This window comes from Manihot esculenta, chromosome 11, assembly GCF_001659605.2.
Source record: "Manihot esculenta cultivar AM560-2 chromosome 11, M.esculenta_v8, whole genome shotgun sequence".
Classification (NCBI taxonomy): Eukaryota; Viridiplantae; Streptophyta; class Magnoliopsida; order Malpighiales; family Euphorbiaceae; genus Manihot; species Manihot esculenta.
The window spans coordinates 22,358,101-22,371,487 of record NC_035171.2 but is presented as its reverse complement, the minus strand read 5'-3'; the positions used below and the strand labels follow the sequence as shown (position 1 = coordinate 22,371,487).

The 13,387-nt window shown below is 34.4% G+C and overlaps 1 protein-coding gene across 2 annotated transcripts; it reads left to right on the top strand.

Moving 5' to 3' along the window:
* The first annotated feature begins 3,535 nt into the window (after positions 1–3,535).
* LOC110626615 (protein IQ-DOMAIN 5) lies at positions 3,536–13,175 on the top strand. Of its 2 annotated transcripts, none has more exons than XM_021772633.2 (8): positions 3,536–3,829; positions 4,481–4,599; positions 6,196–6,312; positions 6,911–7,153; positions 8,420–8,647; positions 9,802–9,915; positions 11,884–12,361; positions 12,673–13,175. In XM_021772633.2, exons 3-8 carry the CDS (start codon positions 6,229–6,231, stop codon positions 12,822–12,824), a joined length of 1,299 nt encoding a protein of 432 aa, XP_021628325.1. In that variant the 5' UTR covers positions 3,536–3,829; positions 4,481–4,599; positions 6,196–6,228; the 3' UTR covers positions 12,825–13,175. The 2 variants fall into 2 exon arrangements, with proteins under 2 accessions (XP_021628325.1, XP_043817787.1); XM_043961852.1 differs by lacking the exon at positions 3,536–3,829 and adding an exon at positions 3,843–3,962.
* The last annotated feature ends 212 nt before the right edge of the window (positions 13,176–13,387 follow it).

Sequence of the window (13,387 nt, the reverse complement as noted above, 5' to 3'; positions counted from 1 at the left end):
TATGTTTCTTTATTGTTGTATGTTTATGAGCAAAACCAGGCTTAACATGATGAGTTTGATCCGCCTAGAGCCATGAGGAGCTCTAGTAGGGATTAGGAGAGAACAGAAAGAGTGCATGCACAGGTTAAGCCTTGGAATGAAGAAAAGTTTTATGTTTTTACAGAAAATGTATGATCATGTATGGGATTTCACAGGTATACAGACAGGATAGCAGGCTTACTACGGGTCCCGGCGACCTTAAGTCGATCTGGATCCTAGTGTCGGTGGCAGTTTGGTTTCCGGGCTGTTACACTGTGTATGCTTTACTCTTATACTATAAGAAGATGGAGTTAGTTATCGAATTTCTTAAAAATCCGATTGGTATCGGTTAGTGAATTAGAGATTCCGCGATTATAGGCATGATGGGGCTTAGTAGTAGCTTGAGAGTTTTCTGCCATTTCGAGAGTAAAGGGAAATGAAAGGTATTTTTAGGGAGAAAATAAATAGGAAACTAAACTTAGTCCAAATAAACAAGAAGATTTCAAGGGATGATTGCTGGCAATGGAACCAAATAATGTGGCCGAAAATGAGCTGAATTATGAGTGGTCAATTTGCGAAAGAGACAGAATGAGGTGGATGGCTCCCATAGGCAGCCATTCCGAAGCTCAAGTTAGTAAATTGCTAGAAGGGGCGAGTGTAATAGATACTTGAGCTTAGAATGAGTGTGTAAGAATGCATCCCTTGAACTCTGTGTATACTTTACTTTTATATTGTCAGACGATGGAGTTAATTATTGAATTTTTTAAAAATTCGACTGGTATCGGCTAGTGGATAAAATATCCTGCGATTATAGGCACGATCAGGCTTAGCAGTAGCTCGTGAGTTTTCCATTATTTTGAGAGTAAATGGAAATGAAAGGTATTTTTAGGGAGAAAATAAATAGGAAATCAAATTAAACCCCAATGAACAGGAAGATTTCAATGGATGATTCCCAACAATAGAACCAAATAATGTAGCCCAAAATGAGCTAAACTATGAGTAGTCAATTTGCAAAAGAGACAGAATGAGGTGGTTGGCTCCTATGGGCAGCCACTCCGAAACTGAAGTTAGTAAATTGCTAGAAGGGGCGAGTGTAATAGATATTTTGAGTTTAGAATGAGTGTGTAAGAATGCATCTCTTGAACTCTGTATATGCTTTAGTTTTATATTGTAAGAAGATGGAGTTAGTTATCGAATTTCCTGAAAATTTGACTGGCATCGGCTAGTGTATAAGAGATGCCGCGATTATAGGCACGATGGGGCTTAGCAGCAGCTCGTGAGTTTTCCACTATTTCGAGAGTAAACGGAAATGAAAGGTATTTTTAGGGACAAAATAAATAGGAAATCAAATTTAACCCAAATGAATAGGAAGATTTTAATGGATGATTCCTGGTAATAGAATCAAATAATGTAGCAAAAAATGAGTTGAACTATGAGTAGTCAATTTGGAAAAGAGACAGAATGAGGAGGTTGGTGCCTATGGGCAGCCACTCTGAAGCTGAAGTTAGTAAACTGCTAGAAGGGGCGAGTGTAATAGATATCTTGAGTTCAGAATGAGTGTGTAAGATTGCATCACTTGAACTCTGTGTATGCTTTACTTTTATATTGTAAGAAGATGGAGTTAGTTATCAAATTTTCTGAAAATCTAACTGGTATTGGCTAGTGAATAAAAGATCCTGTGATTATAAGTACGAAGGGGCTTAGCAGCATTTCGTGATTTTTCTACCATTTCGAGAGTAAAGGGAAATGAAAGGTATTTTTAGGGAGAAAATTAATGGAAAACAAAATTTAACCCAAATGAATAGGAAGATTTCAATGGATGATTCTCGACAATGGAACCAAATAATGTAGTCGAAAATGAGCTGAACTATGAGTAGTTAATTTGCAAAAGAGACAGAATGAGGTGGTTGGCGCTTATGGGCAGCCACTCCGAAGCTAAAATTAATAAATTACTAGAAGGGACGAGTGTAATAGATATTTTGAGTTGAGAATAAATGTGTAAGAATGCGTCATTTGAACTCTGTGTATGCTTTTCTTTTATACTGTAAGAAGACAGAGTTAGTTTTTGAATTTTCTGAAAATCCGACTGGTATCGATTAGTGGATAAGAGATCCCGTGATTATAGGTACGATGGGGCTTAGTAGCAGCTCGTGAGCTTTCCGCTATTTCGAAAGTAAATGGAAATGAAAGGTATTTTTAGGGAGAAAATAAATAGGAAACCAAATTTAACCCAAATGAACAGGAAGATTTCAAGGGATGAGGTGGATGGCTCCTATAGGCAGCCACTCCGAAGCTCAAATTAATAAATTGCTAGAAGGGGCGAGTATAATAGATATCTTCAGTTTAGAATGAGTGTGTAAGAATGCATTACTTGAACTCTATGTATGCTTTACTTTTATACCGTAAGAGGATGGAATTAGTTATTGAATTTCTTAGAAATTCGACTGGTAGCAGCTAGTGAATAAGAGATTCTACGATTATAGGCACAATGTGGAACTTCATTATTCTATCCTTTAATGATAACTTGTATAATGAGAGGTTCAACCAGTTCAGGAGAGTGCGACCCTGTGTTGCTCTGAACACTGAGTGTTATGATGTTTGGATGTTCTTATTTATAGGTGAAACTTTCACGATTGCATGTCATAACTTATTAAAGTCTTGCAATGTGACAATGTTCTATACTAACAGCTCATAGCATATTTTAAGCGATATTATATCGTACCACAAATTATAAATTGTTAAAGTATATTATTTTTTAATAAATTATTTTAATTACCGATTTAAATAAATATGAAATTATAATACTGAATTTTTAATTTATATATTATTTAATTATAATTACTTTCTTATTTGTAAATTATATAATTTTTGAAATTTCAGTTATGCAATTAGTTTAATATAAAATTTAAACAAGGGAGTTGTTTTTTTAGTAAAATAAAATTTGAGAAATATATATAACTTATAAAAAAGAATAAATATTTCATTAATAAACTGAGAACAAAATATAAAAAATAAAATTAACTTGTAGTTTTTAATGTATCTTAAATATTAATTTAAAAATTATTCTTATATAGACAATAGACTTTTTATTTGCACTTATGAATTTAATCGGACAATAAGTACTAAACCCGATAGCTTTATGTTCAAGGCCCCATATTTCCATCCCTTACATTTGGAAGAAAAAAAAAAAAAAAACAGTACTTTCATCGATTTAATTGTTTCACTCTTCTACATTTGATCTTCGATCGTTTAACTTGCTTCTATTTTCTAACGTACGCAAAGCAAGCTAAAGCGACGCGACAACGTAGAATTCAACCCGAACTATAAAGGAACCGGCACGTAGAATTATTCGAATCGATTTATTCAGCCCTTTAACCAATCAAAAACAGCGGTTTCAAACTGAAGTCACACCAGAACCGACCCGTTGGCCAGGTGTAGTCAAAATCATAACTCTGATCCGCAACCCTTTATTAAACGGCACCGTTCTCAACCACCCGCCCTATATCCTATCCAATCCTCCACTCCACAGTCTAGAGTCCAGATCGTCCCCTCCTCCCGGCGTACGTTAGCCGACATCAGTCGTCACCTGCTTCACCTCTCCCCATTTTCCGGCTTTTATAGCCTTAAAAGATGAGAAAAAAAATAATTTCTTATTCTAGTGAGAGAAGATAGAGAGAGAAGGAGAGAGCGTTTTACAGCTTTTGAATCCAATTCTAGTTCTAGTCCAGTAAATTGGTACTGCTAGGTTGCGCGCGCGCGTGTGAGCGAGGTTTGACTTTGTTGACTGATTGTCAGATCAACGGCCCAAAAGGTATCACCCTCTTTTCTCATTGGCGTTGATACTTGATCCTGTGTAGTTGCTATCTCCTTCACTCGCTGAGAGGTTCAATTGAGATTGAGGTGAATTATGGTCTTGGAGCTCGTGATCTGTGGATCTGCATTATGTGGGTCTTGAGACTCTTACTTTATGTAGTTTTAAGTGCATTTGACACCTAATTGCTTGGTTTTGTCCGCAGTTGTCACTCTAGTTTCAAATTTTATGTTCCTGAAGTTTAGAATTCTGAGAGATTTTAGTTGCTTTAGCTTGATTTTTATCTGGGTTTGTGTATTTTGTTTTTGGAGTTAAGGGTATGTATCTGAGGCTATGAACGGATTATAATTAGCTTTGTTCCTCTATAATGAGAATGCTGCATTGAGGATTTTGGAGGTTTTCCAATTTGGCAAAAGGAACTGGGGATTTAGATCTTGGCTATTCAAGTTGTTAGAGCAAGTGATGGAAGTGAATATAATTTGTTGCAATGTGATTTGCTTTGAGACTCGACTTCGTCTTTGTCAACTGATATGATTTTTGTTTTTTGGGGTCAATTTCTCTTGTTTTATCTTGGGAACATGAATTACAAGTGTGTTCTTTTGTCAGATTACTTTCTCCTAATGATATTAAGCTTTCTGTTTCATGTGTCAGGTTATGTTTTCAGGTTCCAATAAATGGGGAGGTAAATTCGTTGCTTGTCTTGGTGTTTTTTGTGTGAAATTGGTTACTGAAGTGACTGTTGCAAAGTGGTATAACTCTTCGTTTTCCAGGTACAAGGCTTTATCTTATTTAATGTTAATACTTTTTTTTTTCCGCAGGTAACCTTGCATGAAACAGTAGTTAGCTAATAGTTTTTTAATTGATTTGGTAGTTGAATGGACTTTGGGCTCTATTTTAAGAAGCACTTGAGAAGTGTATTAATGGAGGGAAATGTTGTAAAAAAACATCAAAATTCAATTAAGAGAATATCCTTGACCAAAATATAAAATTGTGTCTGTGATAGATAAAGATGTTATATGATGTTCATGATGGCCAATTATGCAATGCCACTATCTTGGCTTCACTTAAATCTAATTGCAATCTGAAAACATGCAAGTAATTGCTTGCTTTTAGTGCTCAAGCTTTTTATTTTATTTTATTTTTATTAGAGTCCACTCTACCTAGAAGCTCCAAATGAATGGCAAATCAGAAAAGACTAGCAGAGATATGAATAACAAACCAAATGAGGATAGTAGGTTACAGGCTGCCACATTATGGGAGAATATGCTAGTAACCTTATTCTATGCTTGTTCCAATTGGATTGGTGCATTACAATTAGAGGTAAGTCCAGATAGGGGTTATAGGTTCATTTTTGTGGCACTTCCTCTAAGAAGACAAAGAAAAAGTATGAGTAGCACTCATTGTTTTCCTGAAGATTTTTCTTGAGACATTACAAGCAGCACAACTAGGCTATTCGCATGATTGATTCATCACGTTCCCAGCTCTTCATTTTTCAACTCTGTTCAAAAACTCTACCCTCACAATTACTTCTTAAATCTTGTCCTCTAGTATGTAGACACTGTGGTGATTTGACATGCCTGCTCATTTGATTAACAATTATAAGCTTTACATGTGGTGTGAATAAAATGATGCTTTGGAGACTGAAGCAAACTGCATTTTGGAGTTACCTTTATCAAATGTATTGTCATCTGTGATTGTTCGTGGTGCTCAAAATTTATTGAACATTCAATTTTATAGCGAGGGCATGAACTTTTCTTGTCCCTGTTTATTATGCTTTTAAGTTTTTACATTATTATCATAATTTTGAAGCTGCAAAATGAAATGTTCTTGTTGATAGTATTCTAAGTGCCTAAGCTGGTAGTGCATAACCTATTGTTTTCAGTATGATTCCCTTCTCTTATTATAATCAATGCCATTTTGACACTGTTTTTGAAAGTTAAACCACATATATGACATGGCTCATCAAATGGCTAAGTGGCAGTCTTTGACTATAAAATCTCAACTCTTAACTTCCTTCTTGAGCGGTTCTAGATTTATGAAATTGAGCATCAAGTGTTAGACCCTTTATGATAGTGCATCTTTTCTCTCTCTCTTTTTTTTTTTCTTTTTTCAAATGTAGTAGAATGATATACCTGGTTGCTAAGTGGCAAATGGCGTTAAAGAAGGACCAAAATGCAGTGTGTGTGTGTATATATATATGTATGTATACTTCAATGGCATATTTCAGCATAAAACATTATATTTTCTGAAGCAAAATTATTTGTGCTCTTTATCAATGAGTTCCTCTGTTATGTTCCATCTCTCCTATTTGAGATTGTTTCAATAAGCAAGCTCATTCTAATTTGTCAATTGCTATTCTCTGCCAGATCTGCACTTGTTTGAGATACAGTGACAGTAGTATGGGTGTCTCTGGGAAATGGATTAAAGCATTGGTTGGTTTAAAGAAGTCAGAAAAGTCACAATCTCAAGAGAGGGATGACAATGTGAGTATTCTTTTTTTCCCCCACTCTCCCAATTTCAATTTTTTTTGTTGTAGTATGATTTATTTAGTGATTTTTTGACATTGAAATTGAAGTTGTTTTTCTGAAAAACATCTGTTTAGATACATTTGCAGAAGGCAATTTGAATTTAATATTTAGTTGTTCTAACGTTTTTATGACAAAAAAAGCGTTGAATCTAGTTTAAGATTGCCTATAATTATCGTGGTGCCTTTTTCTTGAAAATAGCTATGGAAATGATGATAAATAAACCTGTAGCATGTTGGTTTTGATCCACTGTTGAGAGTTTTGATATGTTTAACAGCAAAATTTCCCTTGTTCAGAATTTGGATTTTGGAACTCTTTGTCCTCACCTTTCTCATACAAAATTACAAGTATTGTTTGTGTTTTTGCTTTAAAACTAGATGAATTTCATTCTATGTTAACTAAAAATGATTTTCATTCTATGCTAACTAAAATTATCTATTCTCATGATTTAACCAGCTCTTTGAAGTTGCTGTCAAACTCCAAGAAATATAGTTATATTGTAATGTTGACTTGTTAATCGTGTCACCATGTGTGTTGTGTTCTTCAATCATCACAGAGGACAGCTACTAGTAAGTTCCGGCAGAGAAGAAAGCATTCAGTTGATTTTGATGCTGATAAACTTCAAGAGGAGTTTAAAGATAATGTTGCTGAACCAGTTGGTGATGCCAACCATTCTGTCCCGGATGCTTCTGAATCCCCTTCTGCTTCCCTTCAAGTACAGGATGTAGCTCACAATCAAAAAGCTTTGAGAGAAGAATGGGCTGCCACACGCATCCAAACTGCTTTTCGAGGATTTCTGGTATTTTTTTCTTGTGTCTTTTAACAATCTAATTTAGCCAGTTATCTAAATTAGACAATTTGTTAGGCAATTTCTTTGTATGAATCATGGGTTTCAAATGTTCCTAGATTGTTTGATGTCAGTTTCAACTTAATGTATGTCAATCTCTATGTTCCTGAACTATATTTAGGGTAATAAAATATGCAAAAGTTCTATGTCAGCATTAAATATCACAAACTTCCATGTTAATGCTGATTGCTCATGTGATGCCAATTTCTTTAGATGAATTGTGGGTTTTAACTGTTCTTACATCATCTTGCTGTCAGTTTGAACTTAATGTGTGTTGATCATCGTATTCCAAACAACTATAGTAATGTTAATAGACTAGGCAAAAGTTCATTGTCGGCATTGAACACCACCAAACTCCAATGGTCTGGCATGCTATGTGGTCCTTATTCTTACATCATTGGTCTGTGGAACTAAGCATACGCAAAAAGGTAATGGCTTTTGGAGATTTGTTTGTAGGTAAAGCTTAGTAAAGAATAATGGACTTAGGGTCCTAATATTTTCTTTTATATAAAAAAAAATCAACTTTTTTTAATGAACAATTGAGTGCCTGAACAGAGAGATTTTTCAACCAAGTGTGTTGCACTTTTTAGATGACTGAATGTATTCAGATTGATTGAAATAATTTAATAAATACTTTATGTGCATGCTAACAGACGAATGGATTACTGTTATAATGAAAGCATCCTCAAGGTTGTTAAGGACAGAATTCAAAAAAGTCCCAGTAAGCCATATAGAAAACAAAAATATTATGTTCCATGCGGTAGGTTCATGATCCTTTTTTTTTTAAATTTTTTATCTAAAATCAAATTAGTCCATGTTTGGCTTCTGAATCCAAGCTTTATATTGTTTTCAAATTTCTCTTGTTATTTTCCAGTCACCATAAAATAAAAGTACAAAGGAACTTGGTTGCAATTTCTAAAGTTCGGGCTCCAGTTTGAAATATTTGTCCCTGATTATAAGATAAGCATAGTTGTTAGAAGTTGAAACTTCATTTCTTCACTGGATTGGATAATCTAATTTGCTTCTAGTCATCTGTGTGCGAAGCGGAGAACAAGTTTGTGATTTTTACTACCTGTATTCTAATTTATCTTCATTGTGCTATTTGTAAATATGATAGCATCAGATGTATATGGTGTGCACTGTGCATCAAGTTTGTGATTTTTTCGAAGTATTTGAATTATGAGGAGCCTTTATTTATAAAAATTGAAAATATATCAGGCTAGAAGAGCTTTACGAGCATTAAAAGGATTAGTTAGACTACAAGCACTTGTAAGAGGTCACGCTGTGAGAAAGCAGGCTGCAATAACTCTTCGCTGCATGCAAGCTTTAGTAAGAGTTCAGGCACGTGTTCGAGCAAGGCGTGTTCGCATAGCATTAGAAAATCAAACAGCTCAACAAAAACTTCAGCTACAACTTGCAAATGAGGCTCGGGTTCGAGAAATAGAGGTGAAACCCATCAAGTTCTCTTCATGATATACAAAAATAGTTTGCATTTCTATAACTCTATGTGTGATTTGCTACATATCATGCATGCTTGATGTGTCAAAAACTTGTGTACTCGCTATTCATCTCTGCTTTCATCCTGTGAACAATCTCATATCGTATTTCAAAGTAGGTCATGCTAACAAAGAGGGGTTTTCAAATTATCTCAACGGAAAGTAATGTCATGTGCAAACAAAAATATTCAGTTGTTGCATGCAAGTTGATTACATTTCTCATAAGTTACACATTTGCTTAGTTATTACTGCTGTCTTATCCATTTCTGAAACTGGATTGGATTGGTCTGGCTGGTTTAAACGGAAAACCTGATCCAGTCCAGTTTAAATTTGAGTGAACTGGTATAAACTGGTATGAATCGGCTGTGTAACTAGTGAACTGGAGACCTGGCCAGTTTGAATTGGTTTTTCCAAATTATAACGCTCTCTCTAACCGAAAAATTATTTGCAACTAGTGGCACTAGTTTTTGCTCCTGGTCATTAGAACTTAGAAGGCAATCAATGGCTTTTATTATTGAACCACTGCCTTGTTTTACTACTCTTCTACAATGAAAATATATATATATATATAAGAGTTTATTATTTTAACCTATAACTATCTATTATAAAGAAAAGTAAAAAATATTATGATTTAAATAATTAATAGTATCAATAATTTATTTTATTTTCATGTTAAATTATTTTTATTTTATTATCTTTTATAGAGTTATATATATATGTATATATATATATATATATATAATAATAATAATAATACTTTTAATATTTATTTTAACTTGTATAAATAAATTTATTATTATAAAAACTTTTAAGTTTTTTTTTTTAATTACTGGATATGAAAACATTTAATAGTATACTGGTGAAAACCCCCATTGGATTCTAGTTGAATTTTAAACCCTTGAGCCTCTTCTTTTACTGATTCAGTGATCAGGACGGGTTTAAAAACCTTTCTTTTATCTTTAATTTTGGTAAGTTGTTCTCCTCGCCACCTTGGCTTGGCCACTCTAATCAAAATTTACTTCAACTTCCAAACCTTGGACATCATTTTTAAATCTTTTTGTCATTCTTTCTTCTAAGTGCTTCGTATTACTTCAAATAATACAGGAAGGCTGGTGCGACATTGTAGGATCTGTTGAACAAATTCAAGCCAAATTGCTAAAGAGGCAGGAGGCAGCTGCAAAGCGTGAGAGGGCCATGGCATATGCTCTGGCTCATCAGGTAAAATTATGAAAAACTTCATTTGTTATATGTAGACAGTAGCATTTATATTTTTGATGAATCTGAGACCTACTTTCAAAAAGATGATGCCTAATGTCAAGAAAATAGACTCCACGTTCTAAAACAAAAGTTGGGTTAAATTGCTTTTTCATTGGTAAGCTATATAGCCTATGTAAAATTAACCCATATATACCTTGGGTTTAAAACTCAATGGTTTAATTCGTGTATTTTAACTCTGTCAAACTGAAAGCCTCTTCATCTGCTTTTGAAAACAATGTATTCTTTGTTTTTTTTAGTTTGATAAAGTTAAAATAGGGATTAATCCATTTAATTTCTGAAAAATTAAGCAACTTAATTTGACATAATCTAAGGATGTAAAATTAATATACTATTAAAGGTACTCTAATTATTTGTCAGACAATTAACGAAAATTGACTGAAAATTAGATTGAGAAACTTTCAATTTGATACAGTCAAAATCCAGAGCTAAACCCTTGAATTTTAAAAATCAAGGACATGTTAATTTTGACATAACACGGGGATGAAAAAGTAGTTTATCCTAAAATTTATGAATAATTTTGTTTAGATGGAGGGATAGGGAAGGAATTTGTCAAGGAATAAGTTCTCTCTTTTGTGGAATGTTATGTGCCTGGGAGAAGGATTGAGTGACGGGTCACGATAGTGCAAAGTCCTCAGCTGAGAGGGACGAATCCCTTTTGTTAATATTTGGTCCCTTCTTGGAACAACCTATAATGGATGAATAGAAAGCTCTTTGGAGAGAGCTAAAACCTCCTTTAGTTTGTAACCAAATCTGCTTGTTTTATTTCATAAACATGTTTTTTTTTATAAAGAGATTATAATCATGGATATCAAGAAGGAATTTTGACTAAACTTTTATCCTAATTGCAGCATATATAGGCCTTAATTAAGATTATTACAACCAGAACGATATCTTAATTGCTACTGTTAATGTAATCATGGAATGATCAGTTGCTATTGCCATTCTGGATGTTATTTCCTTCTTTGTTGTGCTGTTCCTGCTGTCCATGCCTTGCATAAGCCTTGCTAATGAATGCATCTCTAACATGGAAATTTGATGAAAGTTGGAAAGTAAATGATAAGGAGGAGATTAGTTATTCCTCGAATCTCATTTTGCTTTCCCATCAAATTTGAGGGAATAACAAGTATTCCTTCCTCAAACATTAGAAATATTTTGTAAATATGACTATTCTACCCTTAATACTCAAAGTACTTGTATGCTTGAAACATCCAAACATGAGAAATAACTTAACATCTCATTTCATTTTTCCTATCCCACTGATTTTGTTTCCTACTTGACAAAAACTCTTGAACAGTGTTAAGATCATAGCATATGCCTTTGAATTCCAGCTATCATGTCTTCAATTGAAAATCGATTTGAGCTTAGAATTTTGAGCTAGATGAGATATAAAATCCCTTATTAAATCAGTGCTTTAGACACATTTTCACAGTATCAAGCCTAATTTCACACAATTCTATATAACCCAGAGTGTACTTTGAAATCTCCATTCATTTATTAGAAGCTTCGGTTCTTGTAACTGGTCTGCAATTACAGAACATGTGATTTCAAAAGATCCTGTTTAAGTTGTTTTTTTAATTTTGCTTTTTATCTACTTGAATTGTACATCTCTTTCTGTGGTGTGATTGATTGTTTGTGCTTATCTTTTACATTCTTGCAGTGATTAGTGTCTTGTACTGTAATACTGGAATACAGCTCTAGCAAGCTTCTTTAAGTCTTCTAGTCCTCTTCATACCTGGAAATAAAGGGGGTGAAACTTGAAAGAGATCCTTCACAAATTTATTTGTTTTATTTCTTCTCATTATGGTTTCTTGTTGGAAGACTTTGGACATGCCATTGAATCTCCTCCTCTCATAGGTGTTCTTTCTGCTAGAATCTGATTTACATACAATACTATTTCTTTTTGCACAGTGGCAGGCGGGATCAAGACAGCAGGCGGCTCCTCCTGGGTTTGAACCAGATAAAAGTAGTTGGGGATGGAACTGGTTGGAGAGATGGATGGCTGTCCGACCATGGGAGAATCGGTTTCTTGACATAAATCTGAAAGATGGGGTGATGATTCGTGAAAATGGAATGCCTGATTGTAAGAATGGCGCCAAACCGCAGTTAAAGTCTTCTGGAAAGAAACCAGTTGTTTCTAGTCTGCAGTCAAACCTTTCAAGTCAGAAAATAGGCCCTTCCAATTCTGATGGCAGTAGTACTTCTCCTAGCAAGCTAGAGGCATCAAACACAGTTTTTGCTAAGCCAAAGGGGAAGCCAGTTCTTGAAGATCTGGTTGAAGAAGCCAACTCAAGACCTGGCCTTGCTCAAAGATCTCACAGCAATCCAAAAGAGAGGCCAATACAACCAGATAAACCTACAAAGAAGAGGTTGTCTCTGCCTAATAGTGGTTAGTTCTCTCAATCTCTCTCTCTCTTTCATTTCTCTGATTCATTCTGAATTTGTTCTCGCATCTGCTGGTCCCACACCATGCTTAAGGTTATCTGACTTTTAAAGATTGGCTCTCTAGGTCAGTTCTCAAACAATTTAAACTAGAATCATGTTCCAATTCCTTATTTCAAATGGTTCCATCAAAACACAGCATAAAATTATAATGGCATTCTGAGTGCCTTAAGAATGCGTCCAGTTCTACGAGGATCATCAGGTGGTAACTAGCAATACCTTCTTGTTGTTTATGTTATTAAAATTTGGTCTAATCAGGGGGAGGTGCTGGGAGTCAAGCAGCTCGGCATGGCAGAATTGCTGGTAAAGGGACACCAGTTTCTCATAAACCTGCGAGGGACAAGTCGAAGTTAAACGAAAAAGTCGACTCAAACACCACTAAATCTGTTGCGCAAGCTGTTGATGTGTAGTTTGGATGAATCCAAGGACGATGCGTTATGTAGGCTACACGCCATTGATGCTGCTGTGTCAATTTGTATATATAGGTGCCACATTGTGAAAGGATGCAAAAATCAGATTGGCTTCATTCGTCCCTTAAAATTCGAAGTTGGTTTTTGATATGGGAGAAGTTGAGGGAGTTGGCTTTGGGTTGTGTGGGAAAATAAGATAGAAGCAGGTTTGGTATGTTGTTACTATTGTAGTAATTTATTGTTGTTAATTATGTGATTATGTGATACTCGGATCATATTATTGTTGCTGGTTTTTAATGAGTGTAAACTTACAATTATTAAGATTCATTGAATAGGATTATTTATTTTCAATTTTGCATCTATAATATAGGGAAAAAAAAATATAACGTTACATATTATTGTTGTTTTTAGTTGCTTTTCCTGTTTTGTACTTCTGGTTGAAGAATATGTTTTTCCATGGACCAGTCTTAAGGGTAACCAAGATTGAAGTAGACTTTCATATTGAATTGAGTTAATAACAATTATATAGACTGTTTCAGAAAAAAAAAGATTAAATAAACTAG